At 41.1% G+C, this 25,993-nt stretch overlaps 2 protein-coding genes across 2 annotated transcripts; one reads left to right on the top strand and one right to left on the bottom strand.

Moving 5' to 3' along the window:
* Positions 1–3,278: 3,278 nt before the first annotated feature.
* LOC116321075 (polyserase-2-like) lies at positions 3,279–14,401 on the bottom strand. The gene is made up of 7 exons (XM_039616098.1): positions 14,378–14,401; positions 13,967–14,013; positions 13,369–13,383; positions 13,071–13,233; positions 6,182–6,450; positions 5,268–5,416; positions 3,279–5,089 (listed from the first exon to the last, which is right to left on the bottom strand). The coding sequence occupies exons 2-7, from the start codon at positions 14,010–14,012 to the stop codon at positions 4,757–4,759; spliced, it is 975 nt and encodes a 324-aa protein (XP_039472032.1). The 5' UTR covers position 14,013; positions 14,378–14,401; the 3' UTR covers positions 3,279–4,756.
* A 3,322-nt stretch (positions 14,402–17,723) lies between these two features.
* Positions 17,724–25,922, top strand: LOC116327657. The gene is made up of 13 exons (XM_039616484.1): positions 17,724–17,786; positions 19,289–19,609; positions 19,723–20,016; positions 20,204–20,509; positions 20,692–20,802; positions 21,419–21,580; positions 21,937–22,167; positions 22,249–22,299; positions 22,388–22,642; positions 22,724–23,065; positions 23,164–23,436; positions 23,959–24,234; positions 24,393–25,922. Exons 1-13 carry the CDS (start codon positions 17,735–17,737, stop codon positions 24,422–24,424), a joined length of 2,706 nt encoding a protein of 901 aa, XP_039472418.1. The 5' UTR covers positions 17,724–17,734; the 3' UTR covers positions 24,425–25,922.
* The last annotated feature ends 71 nt before the right edge of the window (positions 25,923–25,993 follow it).

The raw sequence follows: 25,993 nt of genomic DNA, 5'->3' as shown, positions 1-25,993 counted from the left end.
CGTGGTGTACTTTTGTTACAAGAAGGTGCCTTAAGTTTAGGAAACAACAAAGCCAACGGCTACTCCAGCATGCGGCGAGCTAAGCTAGCTCCTACTCTCGATCGTAACACATTTCAAAGAGCAAAACAGACGAATACAGATCTCAGCAAAACAAACTGCTGGTCGGACATCTTGTACTGTGCCTGGGCTATACCTGATATCAGTCCCTGGCTGTTTTGACCCAAACAATATTCTTTGCTTCAGTCCAATAACACGGTAGAGGAACTGCTGAGGGGTTTCATGCTCATTTTGTTTGGCACACATTAGTTCTTGGAATAATTCTGTGCTATTCCTCTCACCTAAGTGTGACTGAAGGAATCCCTTGAGCTCAGCCACAGTCATGTCTTCTTTATTGACCAGCATGTCCTTGAAATCCCCTGGCTTTATTATCCTTAGCACACCTCTCACGATCTCAGACTCAGTGAAATTGTCCTTTATCCCCTCCTCTATCTGTCTGCAAACACTGTTAAAACTGATATCAGATGAGTGATCTCCAATTTGGCCTCCTTGAACTTTGAATTCATGGCGATGACTGTAGGACAGATCCTTTAATGACACTACTTGTTCGGGTCCTCTGTCTCTGGAAATGTCTGTTGATCAACACTTTCATCATTTATTAAGGGAATGGGTGGTGTTGAGGAGCACTGGGTCGCTATCGCTCCTCCAGCACATGTAGAAATTGTCTTTATCTCTGGAGCGTCTGCAGACCTTTCATGACAGTCACATTCCTGCAACTTAGGAAGACTTTGAGGCGAAAGATTGTCACTAACCTCTATTATTAACGGAGTCTGAGAGGAAACGAGAGTTCCACCAACCTCCAGCTGCCGCGCGGTGCTGCAGCGACGTGGACGTCGCCTCTTCTTTGAAGAAACCACTGAGGCTGAAGCATTGGCTGTTGGGGAAGTGAGGGGTGGCAGATCCTGGCAGCTCCGAGGGCCCCCGAGAGCCAGGCGTGTTCCCCGAAAGATGTGTTGACAATCGGGGGTTAGCCACGGCTTTCCCTGGAGCTCCTCCTCTAGGTGGGTGCAAGCTGCTTGCTGCCGCTCACAGAGGTCGAACTCCATGATTTCCGTAGTAGGTCTTTCTAAACGACTAAACACTGTACTTTCAGTCTCAGAACACGATTCAGTTATAGTTTCTGGCCTCGGCGAATCAATGCACATCTTGCTCTCCTCTATAGAAGGATCGTGAGACACAGACACACAGTCACTCACCCCCTGGGGTCCGTGCACCCACAGATGCGCGTCATGAGCCATCTGATCCGCTGCAGCTCCTCCCCAATCTCATCCGGACTGTCCGCTGGGTCTGACATGGTCAGATCGTACTGTCATGGCGGGGCGCGCCGGTGTGAGGAAAGAGGTAGACCCAGATGCAGACACGGTGGAGACAAAAACGTAGTTTCAAAAATAAAGCGAGCCTTTATTGGCTGATTACAGAAGAAAAACATGGAACTAGGGAAACTAAGGAGGCTATGAACACTGTGTTAACAGAAGGCTGTGACACTCAGTGTAAAACTATGACAAACTATGAACACTGAGTAAATTAGGTAACACAGAGAAACAATGGAGTAAACCTATGAAAACTGTGGTGAGGTTAACAGACGATCTGACACTGACTGAGTGGAAACACACAGACTAAATACACATAAGGAATGATCAAAGGGAGTAGAATCACAAGGGGAAAACAGCTGATAACAATTAACATAATGACAGGACACGTGAAACTAAATACAATAAACACAAAACACAAAGCTCTTTCAAAATAAAACAGGAAACATAAGGAGACATAGCCATGACTTGAACTTGACAAACAAGGAAAACTTGGACACAAAACATGGCAGAATGTAACTACATAAGCTGAAATGAAACTAGACTAAAAAGAATAACAAAACACCAAGAAACTCAGAATACTGGGTCACATGACCCAGGGCCATAACAGAGACTGTTATTACACAGGAGACAGTCTGACAAACAGGAAACACAGGTGTACCATTTACTGGATTTAAATTTCATAATCCTGCTGTTATTGTTGTTCACTTCTGCTTAGGGTGCACTGATTGATGTTTCCTGTTTCGGGATTTTGTTTTGTTTTGTTTCCAGCTATCACACCCATAGACTTTGGAATGATCTGTCTGCCCATGTTAGGATGTCCCGCTGGTTGTCTGTTTTTTAAAACACATGTTAAAACTAATTTGTACTACTTGGCTTTAAACCCAGAATGATAGTGCTGTGTTCTTACCTTGTAGTCATCACTGTTTATTGTCTTATTGCTGTGTGATGCTTTGCTGCTTCATACAGCACTTCATGAAACACTGTTTCATTTTTAAGTGCCCTTTAGATTAAAATATAAATGGATTGGATGTTTACTTATTTCACATTTCTGGTAGTGATGAACCCACATCAACCAACTACTACTACTACTAGGTCATGATAGTCCAAGGAGCTTTGAAAGAAACCTACTGGACTCCTTTGGGTCCATGAAGAGGTTTTACCTTCCATCCAAGAATCTTTTTCAGTTCTGAAACCAAATGGTGGAGAGTCCCAGGTATTTAAACATTAATGGGGGTGTCATAGAGCAGCTGCTCAAAGAAGTCCTATCATTCATTAATGTTTCAATTATAAATATGATCAACTTGTCTGTATTAAAATTTTTTGAGTAATTTTAAAACAACTAATCATCTGCAGAGCAATGGTTTATTTGAAGATTTTCAGTCAGGTTTCAGAGCACGTCATATGGTTAGATCAGGTGACCCTGAATCCTCCCTTAGTTACACTGCAATAGGTGTAGGCTGCTGCGGGATTCCCATGTGTTTCTTCTTCAGTCACCTTTTTCAATCACTATGTTTTTATACACCTCTCTAAATTTAATTATCAGTTATTATTAAACTCTGGCTCTCTTCCACAGCATGTCTTTGTCCTGTCTTCCTCTCATCTCCTCACCCAGCACCCCTCCCTGAGCCTGGTTCTGCTGAAGGTTTACTCCTGTTAAAAGGAAGTTTTTTTCATTCCCACTGTCACCAAAGCGCTTGCTCATAGAGAGTCAGTATGACTGTTGGGGTTTACTCTGTTTTCTTTGTATTATTGCAGGGTCTTTACCTTACAACATAAAGCATCACGAGGCAATTGTTGTGATTTGGCGCTATGACTGTTAGGTTCATCTAAGTAAAACCCTTTGCTGGAACAAAGAGACAATCTACTGCAGTGGCAAAAACAACACAAAAGACACCCAGGCTCTTTGTGTGATCTCGTGCACGAGGGAGATGACCGAGACCAAACGCTGTTCCTACTGCTTGAACCCCAGTCACTCTCGGTCAGCCCCTCCGTAGCACTGCTCTTTATTGTGGTTACATGAATATGCATAGTTTCATCAACATGTGACATCTTAAATAGGCATATGTATGAATAAAGAGTATCTATCTGTGTGTGCTGGTATGTGTGTGTAAATGTGGCTGTGTGTCAAAATATGACCCTGTGAACGCCTCCTCAGAAAGCTGGCGCCAGGAGTCCAGCGGCCCACCTAAACAAAGGGCGCTTGTACTTAAGCAGATACAGAGTAGGTGTCCTCCCATACTATATATCACAAGATTAGATGCCCTTCCCATGAACTTGACCTTGTGACCTGAATAAGGATGAGACAGTTTATCAACATGCAAACGATTATATATCTCTAAGCATAAATGATTATTTGTTTCCAAGTACAAATGACAATCCTAAAATATCACCCTGACAATGAGTATCTGATGAGTATCTATTAATGTAACAAGACATTCACCAAACTTAACAGGAGATAAGCACAACAGATCCACTTTAACAATCCTTGATACATCCAGGTTTATGTAAGAAGCCTGAGTTTAAATATTGGGGTTTTTTTTATAAATAATTTCCATTTTCTCTGATTAGATTGGAGCATGGCGTTACAGGAAGAGCTACATGTCAAATTCAAAGGTGTCAGCCATTCTCTTGGACAAAGAAAATGTCATTGGGCGCATGAGTTGCAGTTTCAGATCAATCCTTTGACCATGAAGTACGGTTTCAAAGAGTATAACTGGCAACAGCTCACAAGCCTGAGACAGAAGTCATCGTGACCACATCCATCAGCGTATCAATGCAGAACCTCTCTTAAAAATTGCTTCCCCAAATGTTCCCACCCACAACTTCCCTGTCTCCTCAAAGACTCAGATCACAAAAATAAAACTCATATTTCAGAGTTCTGGGAAAGTTTAAAATGACATGAGAAGCCCCTGAATTAAAAATCTATAAAAGGAAGAACAAAAAGCCAAAACCAAAAATCTAGTAGATGTTGTACGTTACGTCCGAACATATACAACTGAGCATATATATATATTCATATATATTCTGCATATCTCTTCCAGTCTTGTACATAATGTTCAGTAACAGTATCATAGTGAAAGAAAATTACAAGCTGATGCACCCGAACTGCAGTGCAGTTATGTCAAACTCGACTCTGTTTTTTAAAATCAAAATACTTTATTTGAACAATTTATGTAAGTATTTAAGATTAAGATTTAAGATTATGTAATAGAAAAACACTTTGTTGTACTAAATATACATTGATTAGTGTGCCATTACATCTAACAAATTCATCCATCATCATGACCTTCATTCAGTTCCGTCATTAAAAATACATAGGAGTGGGTGCCAGTTTACACACTGTAGCTTTAAAGACAAAAAGAGCACAAGAGGAGATATTTTTAGTGTTAAACTAAAATGCGGTCTAGCAACATTTTCACTGAGAAGATAAAAAATCCAAGCTCAGGTGCAAACTTGGCTGAGTTTCCAGAGTTTGTGCTGCCAGTGGAGTTGTTGCTGCGACACACAAAGCTGCTGTCTGTGTCAGTGCCGCTAGAAGTAAAGGTCACAAAGCCCACATTCGCCCCCGCTACTTGATTTGTGATCCAAGTCTGGAATTCAGACACTCGAGCGTAGACCTCAGGGAAACCTGCCTGGGCGCAAGGTACTCCAAAACTGGTAATACCAGCCTGGATCCACTTGGAACCCTGTTTGCACTGCAAAGGTCCACCAGAGTCCCCCTGAAAAAAGTAGGATAAAACACAAACATTAAGAAGGGGATTGAAACAGCATATTCTCAAAACTAAAAAAGTCCATATTTACATTATAGGGCTGAAATTGTCAAAAAAATAAAAAAAAAACCAACTTGTTTTTCTGTAAGGGAGAATATATATTACAACAATTTGCTTTTGTTTTAACCTGGCATGCTCCTTTGTTCTGTTGCCCCGCACAAATCATTTGCTGAGTGATTTTCGCATCTTGTGCTGTGATATAATCACAGCTGCACTGTTTGTTTCCAATAACAGGAATCTGAACTTCTTGGAGGGGTGCATTAGCTGGCAAAGTCTCTGTGAAAGACAAAGAATGAAATGAGTCCACTCTCATCCAGTCTCACGAATTCAAAACTATTTTCAATGGATATGTGCAAACAATAACACGAATGATGATGTGATTATTCAATATCCAAACTCCCACAAAAAACTGACATTCCTGTCAGCAACAGACAGTTTGTGCATCTGTCTAGTAGTTCAGGCACCAAACATATTATGCAAATATGTGAACTGCCCACCTTGCAGGGTGAAAAACTTTAATAGCAACAATTTTTAAAGGAAGTAACAAAGAGCACTTTGTGTGTGACGTCTTCTTTTGTGTGTGCAGGCCGCTTTAAGGGCCATCAACTGTTCACACTAGAGCGCGTTTGCTGTCACATTTTATTTGTAGTGAGAATGATCAGACCAAAAAAATCGGGTCTGATCAAAAAATCGGAATTCAGCATTAAGACCTGCAATGTTAACGTGGCCTTAATGCACACAGGAGGTGATCAGGGGAAGTGGAAACACATGGGGAAACAGCTGACTGTAATGGACATAATGACACCACGGGGGAAGTCGAACAAAACACAGTGAACATGGAAAATCCTGGCTCTTCAAAATAAAACAGGAAACATTGAGAGACATGACAAAACAAGCTTGACAATAAGAAACACTGGGTCACAGACCCAGCCCCTGACAGTTGACATGCAAATACAAATTTAAGTGACAAAGCGAGACTAGAAAAAACCTGATGTGATGCTTCCACTGCCACCAGCTACACAAATAAAATAAAAATCTCACCATTCTTTCCAAGTTTGCCCCAGCCAGTGGCCCAGCAGGATGTGGAGTTGTAGAACTGACTGGAGCTACTTGCCAGGCAGATAGGTCTGATGTAGTCAGTGAAGCTGACAGGGCTGCTGAGCTTCATCAGGGCAATGTCGTTGTTCAAGTAAGAATTGTTGTAGTTAGGGTGGACAATGACCTGCGACACACTCCGTTTCACCTCATGAGTGTTAGGCCCAGCCTGAGTCTCTCTCCCGAAGTAGAGCGTCCATGCACTAAATGAGTTTCTGTATTAAATGAATAATAATGAAATCAGTCCATGGATTTAGAATATTTTCTCAAATCTGTCGTGTCCTATTTTGATGGCAATTGTTTTTTATTGTATTTAACCACTAGTAGAAACACACATCCATTATCTCATCCTATTCAGAGTCACATGAGCCTAACCCAGCTGTCATGGGGCAAAAGGCAGGGAACGCCCTGGGCAGGACAACCATTCACATGTATGGCCAAATTATAATCACATAATCTAACTCCATGCATGTTTTTGAGCTGTGAGAGTAGACCCACACAGAAAGGCTTAAACCTGATTTGAACCCATGACCTTCTCGGTGAATGGTGACACCGCAACTCCATGCTGCCTGATAGAAACATGTGTGCAAATTTAAAAAAACAAAACAAGGTGTGACGACAGAAGCTTGTGCCCAATCAAAGTCAATTAAACCCAAATGATGAACTAGATAAACAGTGTGTTTATGGGTCACTCTGACTTATACTAATTTCACAAACCACAGGGTCAGAAGCTAACTGTAAAAAAAAACTTTCCACCTATGTACGCAAAACTTTTAACTATGCATACAAACCATCAATATTTCCTCAACTGAATTTGTACGTGTTGCATAAATAAATAGAACTGCCACAGACCTTCCATGACCACTATTGAGTTAAATTATCTAACAAACACATTAATATAAAGTTATGAAACAGAAAAGTAACTTATGTGGGTGGTAATTTTGTACAAAATAACTACTTTCTTTGCATGTATACACTGGTAAATAAGGCCCAAAGTAGTTTTTTATGGACAGTAAGAATTGATATGAATAAACATACAGAACAAAGAGTACATGCAGCATCCTTTGACAGCCTAAACTAAAATCACCCCCATAATGTGGGGCTGTGTGACACAGTGTAACATTTGTCTCATGGTCCTTGGTTTTTCTGTTGTGTTTTCTTTGGTCCTTGTTAAATATAGTGGCTCTGTTGTGTTTCTATTTATTTCTTCGGCCTCCTGTATCCTCCTGTTTCCCTCATCAGGTTTATTGTTAATCTACAGATCTCAGTGTTTTTGTCTTTTGTTTTTCTGTTTAATTCTACTTTTTTTCTCCTTCACTAGTTTCACATCTGTGTTTGTGTATAGAGTATAGAGCCCTGTCTTTCTTTTTGTTGTTGCATTTTTTTCTATGATCTTGTTGCCCATACTCCTTTATTCGTTCCTGAACTTTTGGATTTGCACTTTTACTTATTTTAACCAGGTTTTACATTTTTGTCAGCTTTTAAAGTTCATTTTTCACTGACTTATTTGGCTTCGAGTTCGTTGCTGGGCTGTCTCTAGAACACAAGTGTCAAACTCCAGGCCTCGAGTGCCAGTGTCCTGCAGGTTTTAGATGTGTCCTTGATCCAACACAGCTGATTTAAATGGCTAAATTACCTCCTCAACATGTCTTGCAGTTCTCCAGAAGCCTGGTAATGCACTAATCATTTGATGCAGGTGTGTTGACCCAGGGTGTTATCTAAAACCTGCAGGACACCAGCCCTCGAGGCCTGGAGTTCGACACTCCTGCTCTAGAATAACCCAGACATAACCCTGGTTCTTGTATGCACAGAGCGAAAGATATCTAGCCGAGAGGCAAATTGTGTTGAAACGAGGATAAGTTCATATTTAGATAAGATGTGCACATGTTCAACAAATGCTCCCAAAACCTGTCCTAATTGAAAAATCCTAAATTTGGAATTTGACCCAAATTGAAAGATCCAAACACAACACAACACGATCTTTGCATCATCATTTTCAAATTTGGTGTTCTTGCAACTGTATAATCAAAACCAGCCATCACAGGGACAGTAACTTGTTATTTAAATTATTTACTGTCTATACTTGGCCACGCCTTGGTTTGAACACGAGACTTATATTTATAAAAGTCTATATAGGAGCTCTATTTAGAGTACATTGAGCACAAAGTGTGTTACAAGAAAGCAAAGTGATAAAATAAAAGGTTAAAAACTATTGCATCCCACTTATTACAGCGTCATTACAGCTGTGCAAAACATACTGTGGTCACAATCTGTAATACATTAATGTAGCACATTACTGCACTGAACTGACTAAACGGGTTACAGTTATAATTATGTGTTTACTTGTGTTATCCAAGTTGCTCAGTTATCTGCATAATGTAGCCTAAGTTATATATTGGTTATTATGTGACAATGTATATCGGGTCATGTTATGGAGTGATGCAGAAGGAATGTAACAAGTAGTAGTTAAGTAGTGTAATGCATTAGCTTTTTTAAAAAGTAATGATTAATGTCTAATAGATTACTTTTTTGAGTAACAACCACAATACTGGCTGTAAGAAACTGTCATAGACATGGTAGTAAATCTGTAAATTTCAGTTTTCCAAATAAATAAATAAATAAATTGGCTCTATTGTATAATAATTTCTACCACATGGAAGCAAATACCATTCATGACTCACTTCCCCACTGTGGCATAACTTTTCAGCATATCCTTCTGCTTCCCTGCTTCTCTCTGACTTTCAAGTAAAGCCAAAAATGCTTTTACATAAGTAATAATAAGCAATAAAACATAAAATTAAAAGCCCTTATTTTGCAGTATGCTCATGTATCACCAAGACTGGAAAGACTCCTGGTTAACATGACTGACCCAACATGAGGGAAGCATATAAATAAGGAATTAGGAGACCTTTATTTGGGTCATTACAAACAGTGTAGTGGGTGAACCTGTTTCAGTCAAAATTAATTCCTGGTGACTGATCTGACTGTTAATTAAGCAGATATGTTGCTTATTAGGCAGTAAAACGAGCCATGAGTCACCACCACCAAGTTTCAGTTAGGTGTTGACCTGGACATTTGCCTTCTGGCAGAAAGAATAGGAAATCCTTTGAGAGAACAAAAGACCAGTGTAAAGAGCAGGTTTTGCTGGATGAATGGGTCAGACACAAGACATTCGCCCAGAAGACAAAAGTCAAAACTGAATTCCCACTTGGGTTCATGTGAAGGGAAAGTGGGACAGTTTTATAAATGTAATGTAGAGGCTTTGTTGGATTAAATTACCCAAACTGCACAGAAACACAGAAAAAAATAAGTTTAAAAATGTCTAAAGAAAAAATTTAACTTGTTTTTCACATGACACAATCTTGTGTGATTGAGTGAAAGCCTTGTATTTGGCCTACTTATGTACCAAGACTCACTTCCTTTACCACATGACTTTTGTATGTGCATTGTAGCAAACACTGTGACAAAACTTACAGCTTGAAGGAACTGAAATAGAACGTGTGAGTTCCTGCCTCATAATATCCAGCAGTATTTACATAGCAGCAAAGTCCATCCAGGAAAAGAGCGTTTTTTTACAGGACTCTGCACAGTCCTGTAAAACTTAGCACATCCCACTGATTGGATAGGAATTACGAGGATCAGTAGCAATCAAGTGCTTATCTGATCATCAGCAGCTCTGATGTTCTGGCAGTTTGCTGGTCTGAAGCATTCAGGTGTGCGTTCACACGATGGCGCAATCTATCCAGGAGTGGATGTCCCAGCAAATGATCACTTTAAAAAAGGGTTAGGCGCGGGTAGCATGCTAAATGTTAGAGCTCATCACAGTACAATTAAAAAAAAACACTGAAGAAAGAAGAAAGAGCTGCCAAGAGAAAGCGTCTTCTCTCTAAGAAAGAAACAAAACAAAAGATGGAAACATTGTTCATGTTTGCAAAGTTTCATTTGAACAAACCACAAAACCTTTGCAACAGTTTCCTTTGAATTAATAAGATCAAAGTAGAGAAAAGGTGTCCATAATGTACACTACCATGTACAGTAAAAACCAAACGCAGCATGTCAGCACACACACTTCACACCACTAGTCGATCATGTGGTGTAGGCGTGACGATTTTAACACCCACAACACCTTGCAGTCAGCCATGAAGTGTTCTGTACATATACATGCTTCTTCAAACTACTGAACTGGATTAATTAGGTCAGTTCACCCACACAGCATCAGGTTTAGCTCATCATGTTATTGTCACTAACGTCAGGGTGACTAGTCTGAATGTGTGACCTTTAAATGTACTGTGTATGACACGAAATTAAATAGGAAGACATGCTAAGAGGATATTTCTCCATCCATTGGCAGACGCCTGTCATGGTACAAAATTGTTATCATACAGGTTGACTATTGTGCAACAAGCAAAAATACAAGTTACAATTAATGAGGAAAACATCTTACTCGTGGAATTCTTGTTTATCAATCAGATGTCAAAGCAAAGCAGTGAAACATCACCAGGTTTGATGATTGAATGTAAAGGAAAGGGCCACTTCCAGTCAAAAAGGTACCGCCAGCTAACACTGCTATCAGTGTTTTACACCTTATCATTCTGTCTCAGGAACAAGCCTGTAGTCACACTTAGACACACACTTCCTTCTGCGCAGTTATGGTTTGTGGCGGCAAGTCAGTAGAAAGAAACTAGATCCTATATAAAGCACAAAATGGGGGGGGGGGGTTTCGCATCAGTTCATTACTATTGTTTGCTTGCCTGTTCAACAGTTTAAGCACCAGAAGACGAGTGCCACTTAGCACCAATGTATTCAAGATAACATACAGGAAATAACTCATTTCAACATTTAGAGGTACAAAGAGCACTGAAGGCCAGACTTAAATACAGGGAGTGCAGAATTATTAGGCAAATGAGTATTTTGTCCACATCATCCTCTTCATGCATGTTGTCTTACTCCAAGCTGTATAGGCTTGAAAGCCTACTACCAATTAAGCATATTAGGTGATGTGCATCTCTGTAATGAGAAGGGTGTGGTCTAATGACATCAACACCCTATATCAGGTGTGCATAATTATTAGGCAACTTCCTTTCCTTTGGCAAACTGGGTCAAAAGAAGGACTTGACAGGCTCAGAAAAGTCAAAAATAGTGAGATATCTTGCAGAGGGATGCAGCAGTCTTAAAATTGCAAAGCTTCTGAAGCGTGATCATCAAACAATCAAGCGTTTCATTCAAAATAGTCAACAGGGTCGCAAGAAGCGTGTGGAAAAACCAAGGCGCAAAATAACTGCCCATGAACTGAGAAAAGTCAAGCGTGCAGCTGCCAAGATGCCACTTGCCACCAGTTTGGCCATATTTCAGAGCTGCAACATCACTGGAGTGCCCAAAAGCACAAGGTGTGCAATACTCAGAGACATGGCCGAGGTAAGAAAGGCTGAAAGACGACCACCACTGAACAAGACACACAAGCTGAAACGTCAAGACTGGGCCAAGAAATATCTCAAGACTGATTTTTCTAAGGTTTTATGGACTGATGAAATGAGAGTGAGTCTTGATGGGCCAGATGGATGGGCCCGTGGCTGGATTGGTAAAGGGCAGAGAGCTCCAGTCCGACTCAGACGCCAGCAAGGTGGAGGTGGAGTACTGGTTTGGGCTGGTATCATCAAAGATGAGCTTGTGGGGCCTTTTCAGGTTGAGGATGGAGTCAAGCTCAACTCCCAGTCCTACTGCCAGTTTCTGGAAGACACCTTCTTCAAGCAGTGGTACAGGAAGAAGTCTGCATCCTTCAAGAAAACCATGATTTTCATGCAGGACAATGCTCCATCACACACGTCCAAGTACTCCACAGCGTGGCTGGCAAGAAAGGGTATAAAAGAAAAAAAACTAATGACATGGCCTCCTTGTTCACCTGATCTGAACCCCATTGAGAACCTGTGGTCCATCATCAAATGTGAGATTTACAAGGAGGGAAAACAGTACACCTCTCTGAACAGTGTCTGGGAGGCTGTGGTTGCTGCTGCACGCAATGTTGATGGTGAACAGATCAAAACACTGACAGAATCCATGGATGGCAGGCTTTTGAGTGTCCTTGCAAAGAAAGGTGGCTATATTGGTCGCTGATTTGTTTTTGTTTTGTTTTTGAATGTCAGAAATGTATATATGTGAATGTGGAGATGTTATATTGGTTTCACTGGTAAAAATAAATAATTGAAATGGGTATATATTTGTTTTTGTTAACTTGCCTAATAATTATGCACAGTAATAGTCACCTGCACACACAGATATCCCCTAAAATAGCTAAAACTAAAAACAAACTAAAACTACTTCCAAAAACATTCAGCTTTGATATTAATGTGTTTTTTGGGTTCATTGAGAACATGGTTGTTGTTCAATAATAAAATTATTCCTCAAAAATACAACTTGCCTAATAATTCTGCACTCCCTGTATGTTAATTTGATTTTATATAGCCGTTCTTTTAATAGTTTCTTAACATAAATATTTGTTCTGATGAGCTGGAATCACCATTATTCACTGTGGAAACACCTTCTGCACAATAGTGAACCAGTTGAACTTGTATGTTAGTTATTCTAGTTATCTGTCACCAACAAATATTGATTTGTATCAGCTAACTTTATTAAAACTGCTCTGTGAACGCGTCTGTCGGGATATTTTACTCAACTTTTAATTCACATGCTTCACTTATTTTTTGAGTCTCTCACTGATGTTTGGTTTCTTTGAAGTCTGTATTTTGGTCTCTAAAATACTGAATTTGTAACACAATGTTCCCACATAGGCTTCCGGTAAAAACGTGCAATAGAGAATGAAACAAAGAGTATATCTTACGTTATAATGCAGTGAGCTGCTGTGAGCACCCACTGGTCACTGATGAGGGTGCCTCCACAGATATGAGATGATTGATAGTGTACGCTCACCTGCCAGGGCCATGACCCAGCTGGGGCATTCTGACCACCCACTATTCTTGTATTGAGAGGTGCCACCCCACAATCTGACAGAGCATAGACAGCTGGGTGTCAGTTGATATGCAATAAAATTTCTCATACTCGATTCTAGTCACACTGGAATATGAACATTCAGAGTATTTACACAGTTGTTTGGTATATAGGAAATGTGATGTGCTCACCCTGAGCCTTCGAGCCTGTAAGAATAAGAGAAGAAGTTACTAGAAATTATAACCTTAATGTTGCCATATATGTAACAACAGCCACATGGGGACACTAGAGTTACAGCTTTTTTTCCTTACTTTCCCTTACTTTCTTTACCTTTTCCTTAACTGTAAATACAGCTAAGTGGCAAATAGTACTATGAGTTCTTAGATCACATATTACTTGCATTATTTCAAGTCAACAAATTTGACTTGATGCAGGCCGTACTGTCTTTCTGTTGAATACATGAAAAACGTTCTACTATGTGATATTACATTGTGGTTTGTTCTGACACATTGAAGACTTGTTGTTACTAAGTTACTAAGCAAAAGGTTAACAAAAACAGTTTAAGCATTGCTGATAACCAACAGTAAGGCTGTTTAATGAAGCAGCATTGCTGTAATTCCTGTTTTCATAAATTTCATACTGACAGCAGTGGGTTTGTTTCACTTTACTTTCTCTTACATTTTTTACACAGTACACTTCAATACAAAACCATCATTACCCAGATTCTCAAACATTATACAAAATAGCTCTAAAACAAAACCAAAAAAGCTGTTAAAGATTAGGGCTCACCTTGCAGAGTGATGAACGCACACACCAAGAGGATCCAGGCTGCCATCCTGTGCGCTCACAGTAAAGTTGTATTTACATTAGGCAGAGGGGGCAGATTGTCATAGTTTTCTTTCACTCCCTATTCTAACCTGTTTCTCAACATTCCAGCATAACTTAAGTGTTATATATTTAGGACTCTATTTTCTGTTTCATATTCCCATTTGACTTTGTTATAGCTTTCAGTTTAAACTTTACCTTCGCTTTGCTTGGGTTTTTATTCTGATCGTGTGTTTAACATATTCTTTGTTATTCTTTTGCCAGCCCTCCTACGTTCCCGATGCCAAGTCTGTGTTTCTGTTTCTTCCATGTTTTGTCTTTGTGTTTACTTTGGCCTGTCAGGTTCACGTGTGTTGGCCTCAGTCTCAGTGTTACCTGTTATAGTTTGATAGTCTCTTCTCCTGTGTGTGTGTGTTCAGTTTTGCTTTTTTCTTGCTCATTGATTCTGTTCACCTGTGCCTTGTTTTCCCCAGCTGTGTCTCTTAATCATGTCTATTTAAGTCCTCAGTTTCCCTCTGTTCTTTGTCACACCAGTGTCATTCCCTCCTTGTATGTGTGCTGCTCAGTAATCAGTAAGTTCTAATCACATGACAGAACGACATGACCATAACATGATAATATAATGCTGAAATGGCTTCCCAGCCCACATGCTCTCACTTGGTTTCAATCGCTTTTGCCATGATTAATAATTGATACTGTTTGAAATGTTAAGGACAATTAGAAGGCATCCTCTATTTTTAAGCTGGCTATTTGGTCTGAGTGCTTCAGATCAGGTTGAGTTTTGTGTTCCACATTTGTGTCGGTTTGAATCTGTTCTCCATGTTTTTGAACCAGCTTTCCCAGAAACTGTTTGTGCTGTCCCGCCTTCATCTATAGAAACTTTTTGTAATGTTCAACCAGTCATCAAAAAGACTATTCATGGCTCCCAGCCTGTGGCTGTGAAGACTGTTTGTCTTCCTGTGATCATCCCCAAGCATACCTGTCCACCTGTTCCTCTTCCCAGGGCGACTAAGGTCCAGCCATTTCCTGCACCCATACCAGTTCCTCAGATGGGGTCAACTGATGTCCAGCCGTCACTTGGTTCATCTGCCCTAACCTGGGCAGGTTTATATTATTGCTCAGGATGCCAGATGTTACCTATGTTAATAAAAACAAAATGTATACAGTTTTATATGCAAGGCAAGATGGTGAACAAACAATCCAGTTGGACTTCCACTAGGCTACTTAATAATGTAATGGTGCATGGTGTTAAAACCACATCACTTTAAAAAATGAATATATAAAACCTGCCATGAAAGTTAAACAGAGTGATTCCCATGTTATGGGTGGTTGCTCACCATCCTATGTACTCATATTTTATCTTCCTGCTGCACAGGGTCCGTGCTACAAGATGGGCACAACAGACTTCAGGCTTGCTAGTAGTGGTGAATTTGATTAGGTGATGTGCAAAAAGAACTAGAGTCACATCCAGTACTTTTCTTGCTGAGGACTTCTCTACACTCACACAACCACAAATATAAAATGTAATTACCTTATGAGCTTTATCCACAAAAAATGTACAACTTTCAATCAAGAAATTGTTACATCTAAGTTCTTGTGGGTTACTTATACACAGCAGTCATGTCTGCATAAGTCTGAGTGAGAGCAGGAAAAAAAAGAATATAATTTGCAGAGCAAATAAAAGGAAGACATAAACAAGGGGTCGGTGTCTGCAGTTAAGACTTTCTGTACACACCACTGAGGTTAACTGGTTATAGTTTCCACATCCACAAGTCCACAATGGCCTGTTTTGGTCTAGGTAATGTAAATTTTGTCAACCTATCCACAAACCTATCTGAAACCCTACGCCTTAGCTTACACCATAATCTATTGTACTGTTTGCTAGAAATGTAACCACACACAGTGCAGACACAGCATGTAATGACTATTATTGGCACGTTCAGTACCGTCATTTCCTCCTATGCATTCCTCCTTCAAATTGACAGGAAGAGAATAGATCTAATGGAAAAAATACTTGCTGTGTGCATTTGGAAGCAGTGCTCTAATTTTGTCCTGGGTTAAAAATGCAGCACACCTCTTTCTTTACACTGCTGCACTTTCACCCTGTGACCTCCCACAATGGAAGTTGCAAAACCAGTTTCAAGTCCAAATGGTGCCAGTTTTTACCACCATTTTAAGAATAATCCTGCACAGAACCTCAGAGATGTACAAATACACAGAGTGAGATGCTGCAACTGTTTGAAAACTTGAGTTTGTGGAAAGAAATTTGCAAAACAACACCTGACACTTAACAAAGTCTTGGCTTCTGGTTTTAACCTCTTATCCTCCTTATTAGCACGTTTTCTCCACTATTGACTAAATGGCGCCACCTATCGTTTAGGACAATACTGCAGTGGCTTCTTGCACCTTGGATGACAGCATCTGTGTGACGACAGCGAGGCTTTGAGCAAAGCGACCACTGCAGAGGGTATATTGGAAGCTTCGGGCTGTTTTCTTGAAACAGAAGAAATCATTGCTGAGATACCCAGAAACAAACGACTCATTGTATCATTGAGTATGTCTTGATAATGATTCTTAATTATAGAAGTTCTGACTAACTGGGAATGGGTGTTGTTTTAATAATCACACACAAACCATAAAGGCCTTTATAAAGCTGACATTTTTTTAAATTTCCACCCTGTATTCAAATCATAAATGTATTTTCCTCATACTTCAGCTTCAAAGGTTTTTGCTAATGTCATGGTCACATATTGAATAAGAGCATAAATGAGACAAAAGCAAAATGTTCACAATAGTTAAATAATTGAATTCCTTCGATCAGCTGGCCCAGACTCACATGCCCCTCCTCTTCACTCAATCTTCCAGCCTGATGAAAGCAGCAAGCGTGTCAAGCTAAGAAAGAAGGGAAAACACAAAGTTCAGTCACAAAGAGTTGGATGTGAGCACAGGTTCAAGACAAACAAGGATTTGGGACACATTAATCACACTTTCAGTTCTTGCTTTTGTTTCCTCCTGATGCAAAGTACAGCAGAAAAATACTGACTGACTACTTCAGCTCAGTGACGCAGATCCCCTCTGGATCAGAAATGACTGATGTACGTGTTAAGACCAATTAAAGTGCAAAGTCAAACAATTTAAACTCCTAATCAAGTTAATGACTGTTAAGAGGGGTGTTTGAACAGATAACACCTTTTCTTCTCTTCAGACATCAAGCGCTTGTTCTGGTTAAATATTATCAGAGGAGCTGACTGAAGAGACAGGGGGGCTTGTACAGAGGGGCATAAAAGAACCTCCTTTTCTCCGCAAAATGCATCGGCACCCTAACCCTTCCACAGACAGAAAAGAGTTGTAGTCTCGCCTGAGTGTTTGCCCACATAAGCTCAGTGGGATTACTCACTCTGTTTGTTCATGGCAACACTGCACCAATGTAAAGTAGCCCCGAAACCTTGGCCTGAGGCCCGTCTGAATTTTAAGTGACCAGTTTCCCCACTTGTGCGTCCCTGCACATCTCCTCCTTTTTCCTCTCTCCCGTTTCCACCCTGTTGCTCTTCAGGCCTTACTTGCTTCTGGAGGAACGTACACATATCAAGGGCCTCCTTTCACTCCCGAGGCCCAGGAGCGATATTTCTTATTTCCCGACTTGCAGGACAATCCCGCCCACTGTCACCTTGTAGCTCTATATAAGACAGGGAAAAGGACCTGATGATAAGAAGTCTCAAGACAAGCCCAGCCATGTGGTGTAAAGTCCTCGCCTATGTTGTCCTCCTGACTCTGATAAAGCATGGTGAGTATTATGGCTGTTTACAGAGGCGGCTCTGATTTTACTCTGGCTGATGACAAGGTATGAGGTGGGCTACCTCAGGTGGGCTATATGTCAATCTTTTACTATAGATGGTGCATATTAAAGACCTTAAGTGTTAGACATTGTGAGCATCCACCTGACCTTTATGTTGTGTTGATTCCTGGATTAAGTCACAGTGTATGTAACAGAGCGATATGACAGTGTATGAAGTGAGACATGAGTGATTTTTAATATTCAAGGAGCTTTTGTTGTATTCTTTATAGGCCAGCGTGGCCAGTGCTGCCTAATGCAGCTGTTGGGTTTATAATGTCTGGTGAAGTTCAGACCCTTATTAAGTGGGAATGGCACAGTATTAACAGCCGATCAGACACAATGCATCACAGCTTAACTTCTAGAAAATATGTAATATAAACCTGGTAATGCAGAATAAGTCTCTCTCCACCATGTGGAACTTGAAGTGACATCAGTGAGTATAAACGTCTGTCTGATCAAAGCATGGCATGAAAAATAACCTCTTCCTCTTTGGTGCATCAGCACGATGTTTGCTATTAACTGATTCGAGGTGCTTGTCAAAAATAGGCTGTCAAAAGCGTCAGCGGCACAGTTTGACCTCCATTCTTAGGTTTCTTGTTAATCCGCTTTGATCGGCCCATCATTTAGCGAGAAGCATAAATAAGCGCTTCATGCCGATGGAAATTTTTCCACCCCTTTGTGTTACACCTGCCAATAAGTGTTTATTGTACTAGTTACTAATTAAGCTGATTGGATGGCCGGACCTGTCTTAAAGGCCTTGTATTTGCACTGAATCAATAAAGTGTAGTCAGATTATTGATTTACTCTCAGGGATGAAAAGAAAGAATGCATTCACTGTTCATTCAATTTAAGTTAACAAACTGGACAAGTGTTATTTGTTCAGCCTTAGACAGCTATTTGCTTTTACGGTTTTACCTTATTCTCTGTGCTTTCTAATGACATTTATTACATAATTAAGTCAAACACATTAGAAAGACAATTTTGTATCTTTCACTAAACAATATGTACAAGGTGCATAAACAGGAAAATGCCATAAGGTCAATTGGTCAACTGGTTCATCAATCAGTTTCGTGGCAACGTTTCCACTTGTAAGAGGAAGATTGTGATATTTCTTCTTTCTAAAGAAGAAGTTGTTTCACAAATGTTACACGACAAGAGTAAAAAAAGACAACCTAATAACTCAAGAAGTCATGACACTTCTTACCAAGTGCACTGGAAACATTTATTGAATATGTAACAACCTTTCATCATAACATAGTTTTGTCTGTAACATTTTTTTTTTTTGGTTGGAGGGTGGGGGCGGTGGGTGGGTCGGTGGGTGGGGGCTGTTAAAATGCAGACCCAACCACACAAAAAATGGCACAGTGCATCTTACAAGCCCTCATGTGTTGCAGTAAGGAGCCTTAATGAGTTCTGTTCTTTTTTTTCTGTCCATCTCTTTCTACTTTCAGTGTCTTCGAGTGAAATTCAGGCCAGTCCAAATACAAACGCAACCCTCCCCTGCAACGTGACGCTCTCTGCTGAGGGGGACAACATAAACCAGTCTCTGATCGCAGTCAGCTGGGTTAAAAATGGCTCTGAAATTGCCTCGTTTGGAAAAGCAGCAACACAAATAAAGGAAGGCTTCAGCTGGGACAACGCTGACTTCGTCAATGGGGACTTCTCGCTGGTCGTCCTCAAAGCTAGTCTTGACCTGCAGGGGATGTATGAATGCACCATCAGCTACAACTTTACTATTCTGCACTATAGTAATGTTACATTTACTATCGTCGGTATGTCTTGGTTCTGTTCTCGTGGTTTTGATTCCTTTTTCTGACCTATGATCACATCTGAATCTAAAAATTAAGCTCGACTCCATTTCTTCTTCTCCCCCCATCCCCTTCAGCATTTCCCACTCTCTCAATTCCTCATCAGTGGGTGGTGCTGGAAACTAAGACCCAGCTTAAATGCCATGCAGACGGTTTCTACCCTCCTCCTGTCTCTTTTTCCTGGACCAAAGCGGGGGAAGTGATTCAACCTCCCTACCAGGTTGAAGGTGAACTGACCCCAGATGGGTACTACAGGGCTGTGGGCAACCTGACGTTCTACCCTTCCCATGAGGACCAGAATGTGACCTTTGGCTGCAAAGTCTCACATAGTGGACACTATCAAGAGCTGGATTTTCAGCTCAATATCACCCGTGAGTCACTCAGAGTCACTGTTTCCATATTACTGGCCTTACTGCCTCATGACCTGTCACAGTATTTCTAATATTACATTCTCTATCACTCCATAACGTCACTTCTGTTCTTTGAATCCTTTAATCTGATGAAGCCTGTGACAAAGCCACAAGCTGTTTTGAAAATACTTTCTTTGCCCCTCTTCAGGTCCTTCCACTCTTGGGCTTTCTGTCCTGCCGACAACCTCCAAAAACTCTCCTCTCACTCTTTACTGTGACGTGGAGAGTTTCTACCCAGAGGAAGTGTCTGTGTCCTGGTATCAAAATGGCACGACCCTCCCTGACCTGCCTGTCACTGAGCAGAACCCAGATGGGAGTTACAGAACCAGACGCTACTATACTTTAAGCCCCGAGCAGAGGGCGCAGCGTGGCAAGGTGGAGTGTGCCGTGAACCAGCCTGGTTTAGTGAATCCTGTCAGTAACTCAGTATACCTGGACAAGCTGGATCCTCAGAGTATGACCATGTTTTGAATGTGCAATTCACAAGATCATAATGAAGTAACGCAATGCTTTGACTAAAAACAGGTACCAGAGAAACAACTCTGGCTGCCTAAGAAAAGGATTGCTTTAATTATTTTCTTTCTGGCAGTCCTTCTATGAATCATCTGATACATTTCTGCCTCTGCTTCCTCTTAGATGAGGCCCCAGTGCTGAATAACTCGGCCAAAGCAGCCGTGGCTATGATGTGCATCTCTATAGTGCTGGTCTTCCTGCTTTGCTTTGGCTTTTCATGGAGGAGAAGAGATGGTGAGTCAGAGCTCACCACGCAGCAACTGCAGCAGGAGATTTTTGATATGCAAGGCATTGAAGAAATGAGGCAAAGTCTATTTTTGTCCATTTGTGACTAAGAAGGAGGAACTAAGTTTGTACAAAACCTTTTTAGAGAGGAAGAAGTTGTTGGTTTTTTTGTCTCGGAAAGTAGACATGCTCGAGAAAATCCTTGAAAAAGTTCTGAATAATAAAAATGTGACCACATGTTTTTCATTGAATCCCATGTAGTTTCCACGATAGCTTCATCTTTACAGAAAAGCTAAAAGCATTACAACACAACAGCGCCCCCTTTTGAATTATGAGCTTCATCAAAAGAGGTCCACCGACACCAAAGACTTGAATCTGTTCATCTGAATGTTGAGTTTTTGGTGGGAGAAACTTTTCTCCACTCATCCGAATTTCTGGTATTTCCTTACCTGAATGATCGGCCGTGCATGAAGACATTTTAGTCCACTGATGTTCACTATTGCATTATTCAACCTACTCCAAGTGTGGAGCTGCAGAAAATGAATTTAATGGCATATTTGTATGAAAATATATCACCTTATCTCTCTCTGTCTCTTAATTTATAATTCCTTGTGACCCTGCTCAGAGAAACAGAAATCTCTCAGCGTGTCGGGGATCATCCTCCCTCCCCGAGTGATAGTAGGTCAAAAGGGGAGGGTGTCGCTGAGCATTGAAGGCAGGAGGGTGGACCGGGTGCAGACCGCATGGTTCCTCAATGACACCCCTATTTTTGACACCTCACTCGCAGGTAGGATGCCTCGTATTTCCCTCTTTTTTTTTTCTTTCTGAACTCCAACTATTACACTTATTGTTTGAATGAAGGAGTTAATTTGCACAGGAGCACCAATCTTTGAAGCTATTTTGGGGGATGGAAGCTGGTTATTTGGGGAGCTGGGAAATGAAATGCATTTGGATTAAAGTGTTGGTAATGTTGGACTTGCCTCGCACCCTTTAACGTGCTCTGTTTCCCCCTCTTTAACACGTTGATTCTGCTAACAATTGACCACCTGACACTCACAGGGACTTCCAAAGCTAACTTTAACTGCCTCTGTAACCCCCTAATCACCATCCATCTACCCTATGGTCTAACTCTTACCTCCCCAGTGTCAGAGAAAGGTCCTCTGCTGCTCTCCAGAGGTGAAATGGGTTACTACAAGCTGCACACTCAGGGGCCGCTGTACTCGTCCAAAAACGGCACTCAACAGCTGATCTCCTCGCTCACCTTCATCCCCCAGATTTCAGTTCACAAGGGTGCTGTGTTTAAGTGCCAGGTGTCCTACATAGGCAAGGACAAGATCGTGGAGGAGAGGGTGTCGGAGAAGTTCACTGTTCTGTGTAAGAACACGTTTTTTTTCTATTATTCCCTTTATTTTTGCGATTCCTGCAACTGAATCTCTTGTATGTTTTGTCACCCAGCTCCTCCTGAGGTGTCAGAAATACAGCTGGCAGAAACACAAAGGGACAAAGGTGATTTAAGTAGACTATCATTTCCTATTGCATATTTAACAATAAGCTTTATGCAGGAGGCTACACTGATGACATTTTCATCTTCCAGATGTCATCAGCCTGACGGTCCGAGCGTCACATTTCCATCCAGACGTCATCACTTTCCGCTGGTTTTGCCAGGGTGGCGAGCTCAGCCCCGTGGCGTCCCAGGCCTCGTCCTCCCCTCGGCCCAATTCAGAGGGATTCTTTTCAGCCTACAGCCAGTGTAAACTTCCCTGCACTGAACTTGAGAAAGGAGCAATGAAAGTGTGGGTCAGTGTCCACCACATTGCCCTGAAGCAGCCCATCACCCGAGAGACCAGAGGTAAGGATGAGGGATGAGGAGAGATTGGGGGAAATGTTGAAAAATCGAAGATTAATTTTTTTTTATTTTAATCCCAAACAGGATTCATCAGGAGGCCGTGCGTGTCTGAAATTGTCAGCTCCACCGTTTCCCAAGATCAAACTCTGGGATGTGAAATCACAGATTTCTACCCTCCAAACATTTCAGTGACTTGGCTCAGATTCAGGGAGGGAGAGCAAGATGATGGAGAGGAGGAGGTGATAAAAGGAGGAGAGATATGGGGCCCCATACAGACTGAACCCAGACTCTACAGGGCGACAGCCACTCTGAAGAGAAGGGCAACAAATCAGGAGAAAATCGACAAAAGAGGAGGGATTATTTGTAGAGTGAGACACTGTTCCCTACAGGATCCTGTTGAGAAACACTGGAAAAATGCTGACATTGGTATGACTGACTGACGCACTTTTACCTGCTTTTTAAACTGCACGATTAAAATCTCAAGGACGTTCCAACTGTAACTATCTGTATCCCTTGTTCTTCAGTCGCTCCATCCATTCCTCCATCAATCTCAGTCTGCTGGAGCAGCGAAGGCGTTGGTGTGTTTTCCCTCTTGTTGAATGGAGGTCACCCTAAGGCCAAGTTACAGTGGTCAGCAGGAGGACCCACGCTCTTGCCGCTTGTGTCCAATGAGACGGAGGAGATCGGAGATGACGGACGGAGAGAAATGAAAAGCGTGTGCGCCCTAGAGATGTCCACAAGCCTGCCGAGTCAGACAAACGAACCGCTGAAGAGACGAACAAATGGATATGCAATAAGTACTGAGAGAGAGAGAGATAGATAGATAGATAGATAGATAGATAGATAGATAGATAGATAGATAGATAGATAGATAGATAGATAGATAGATAGATAGATAGATAGATAGATAGATAGAAAGGACAAATTCAGTTGTAACCTTTCTTCTAGTCAAAGATGGTATAAAATATGGACGGAACCCACTGGTTTCTGATGGTTTTGATCAATTTGACCAAAGCTGAAGGTCTAAGCCTATAAACTCAGGAGGAAAAGTCTTTTTGCAATGCAACTGTCGCCATCTGCTGGCCGTCAGTTTTAAGGCTCATTTTTCCAACCTGGAAAGCTAAAAGTCCATGCTGTCTACTGTCTATGGTGTTATAGTCTAAAAGTGGAATACTATCCCCTAGGTTTATTCTTAAAAAGAAAATAAACACTTAAGGAAATCTTTCTTGATGTGCATTAAAATATCCACTTTAATTTTACAAGCGAGGGTGATTGAAAGAGAGTAAAAACGTGTTTTTTGAACTTTCATCACTTTTCAGAAACAAAAGCGGCAGTCACAGACCCCGACATCGAAGGAATACAATACATCGACGAAAACGTGGACGAGGAGAATAACACCATAGACAGGGACGAGGACTCGACGTCAGACGTGGACGAGGACGGCGAGAAGGACGGAGAGGACGACCCGAGCGCGCTGCACATCAATAAGGTCAACTTGAGCAGGGCTCCCAAAGAAAACGAGAGGGCACGTCTGAGAGTTTGCGTGGAGATCACGCACCCTGCTCTCAAGCTTCCTGTTTACCGGACATGGACAGGTAAACATTTAAGGCCTCCTCCTCTTGAAGTAACCCCAATAAGGCCAGAAAATCACATATCGAGTACTTGCTGTTATCTATCCGTGCAGGAAGAGGCTAATTCGATCACATGGAGTAAGGGAGAGTTTTTTTCATGTTTTGCTCTTTTCCTCTTTCAGAGCCCAATGAGGAGAATTCATCTACTGCATGAAAGTCCTGCACCAGTGTGTTTCTATTATAATGTATCTAATATTTATCTCTTCAGGAAATATGAACTATTACTGATGCTTTTAGGATATCCAACAGTTTATGATGTGATCATGCATGTATTTATATTCTTAGTCTATTCTTACTCTGACATCCTTTTATTTTTTCCGTCCTGCGTCAACATATATTTTTTCAAATATTAATATCGTTTTTTACAAATAATGTTACAATAGTAATCGATTGGCTTTAATCTGCGTTTTGAAATAAAAGCTAAATATTCTAGTCTTTCAAGGCTCTCGTGATAATGAGTTATTAGAAAAGGTTACTGCAGCAAGCCTTGTATGCAAAGGAGATATCTGTTGTTGGTCAACCGACGTATCGGAAATTACTTCTCGTTTTAAAAGGCATTTCTGCTTTTGACGCTGTGGTTTGCTTTTTTGTTTTTTTTACTCTCCACTCTTGACCACAGGAGCACCGCCTCCGCAGTGCTGTGAGGAGGAGGTGTTGTGCGGTTGAGCCCAATAAATATATAACTTCTTAGTTCTTTAGCTTGCAGCTTCTGCCTTTCAGTTCTTAGAGCAGCTACTTCTGCTGTACATATGTTAACAACCTCCCCGTAGATACTGCAACGCACCGTTTCAGTTCTTTGGTTGTAAAAATAACGGTTATCTTACTTCCACCTCTTCCATGGTGTAGAAATTGCGTATTATTTCCTACATATAAAAACATAAACAGCTGCTTAACTACCATGAGAAATTGTTCTATATAATAATAACAGAGCCCTAAAATTTGCCCCAGAGTTACAAACCAAATAAAAGGTGAGAATAATTGTGACTCTGTGAGCATTTTATTCGATGGTGACAGTATGAAGGGTTAAAAACATTTTCACTAACAGACATCTGCTTAATAATGGAGCTTACCGGTGAGTCACGTCCAATGGGTCAATGACGTCACTGGAACTAAGGTATTTTTTAGGAAGCTAAATTCAGATGAAACAAAATTTGGGACATGCTATTTTTTTAATGCCATACATCCTTGCCCAGTGTGACTCATTCGTGCTCAGTTGACCTGACTCTACAGTGTGTCATGAGCCGGGTGGCGGCTGGTGGTTTGGAACAGGCCACCTTCACACCCCCAGATGTTTGGGGTTTTTTTAAGACTTGCAGCGATCAGCTGACTCATGTCGCATCAGCTGGAGCTAGACTTTGCACAGCTCTCTATGTACCCATAAAAGGCATTGTATTATCCTTCATATGCAGCAGCACTCAGCAACAACTGGCTGGTGAAGTCACCCCTTTATGATGCACAAAAAGAAGATTCATAAAGTCAAGAAGCTATCTTCAGAAATGTCTTATTGCTTGTGCATATGCCTTTTCATTTTTTTAACTTGTGAAAATAATAACTCTGTCTTGGTTTATGGGTCTCTTTAAATGGTTTCTAATTCAGTCACAAAGCGCTCCTCTGTGTTCCATTTCATTAATGTATTCATGCAAACAATAAAGATGTGCTTATTTATGTGGCGGTCTCAGTCATTTAATCATGAATGCGTGCGTGTTCTCAGGTGGAGCCTGAC

Source organism: Oreochromis aureus, linkage group 8 (assembly GCF_013358895.1).
Source record: "Oreochromis aureus strain Israel breed Guangdong linkage group 8, ZZ_aureus, whole genome shotgun sequence".
Lineage (NCBI taxonomy): Eukaryota > Metazoa > Chordata > Actinopteri > Cichliformes > Cichlidae > Oreochromis > Oreochromis aureus.
This window is presented reverse-complemented; position numbering and strand designations above follow the sequence as displayed.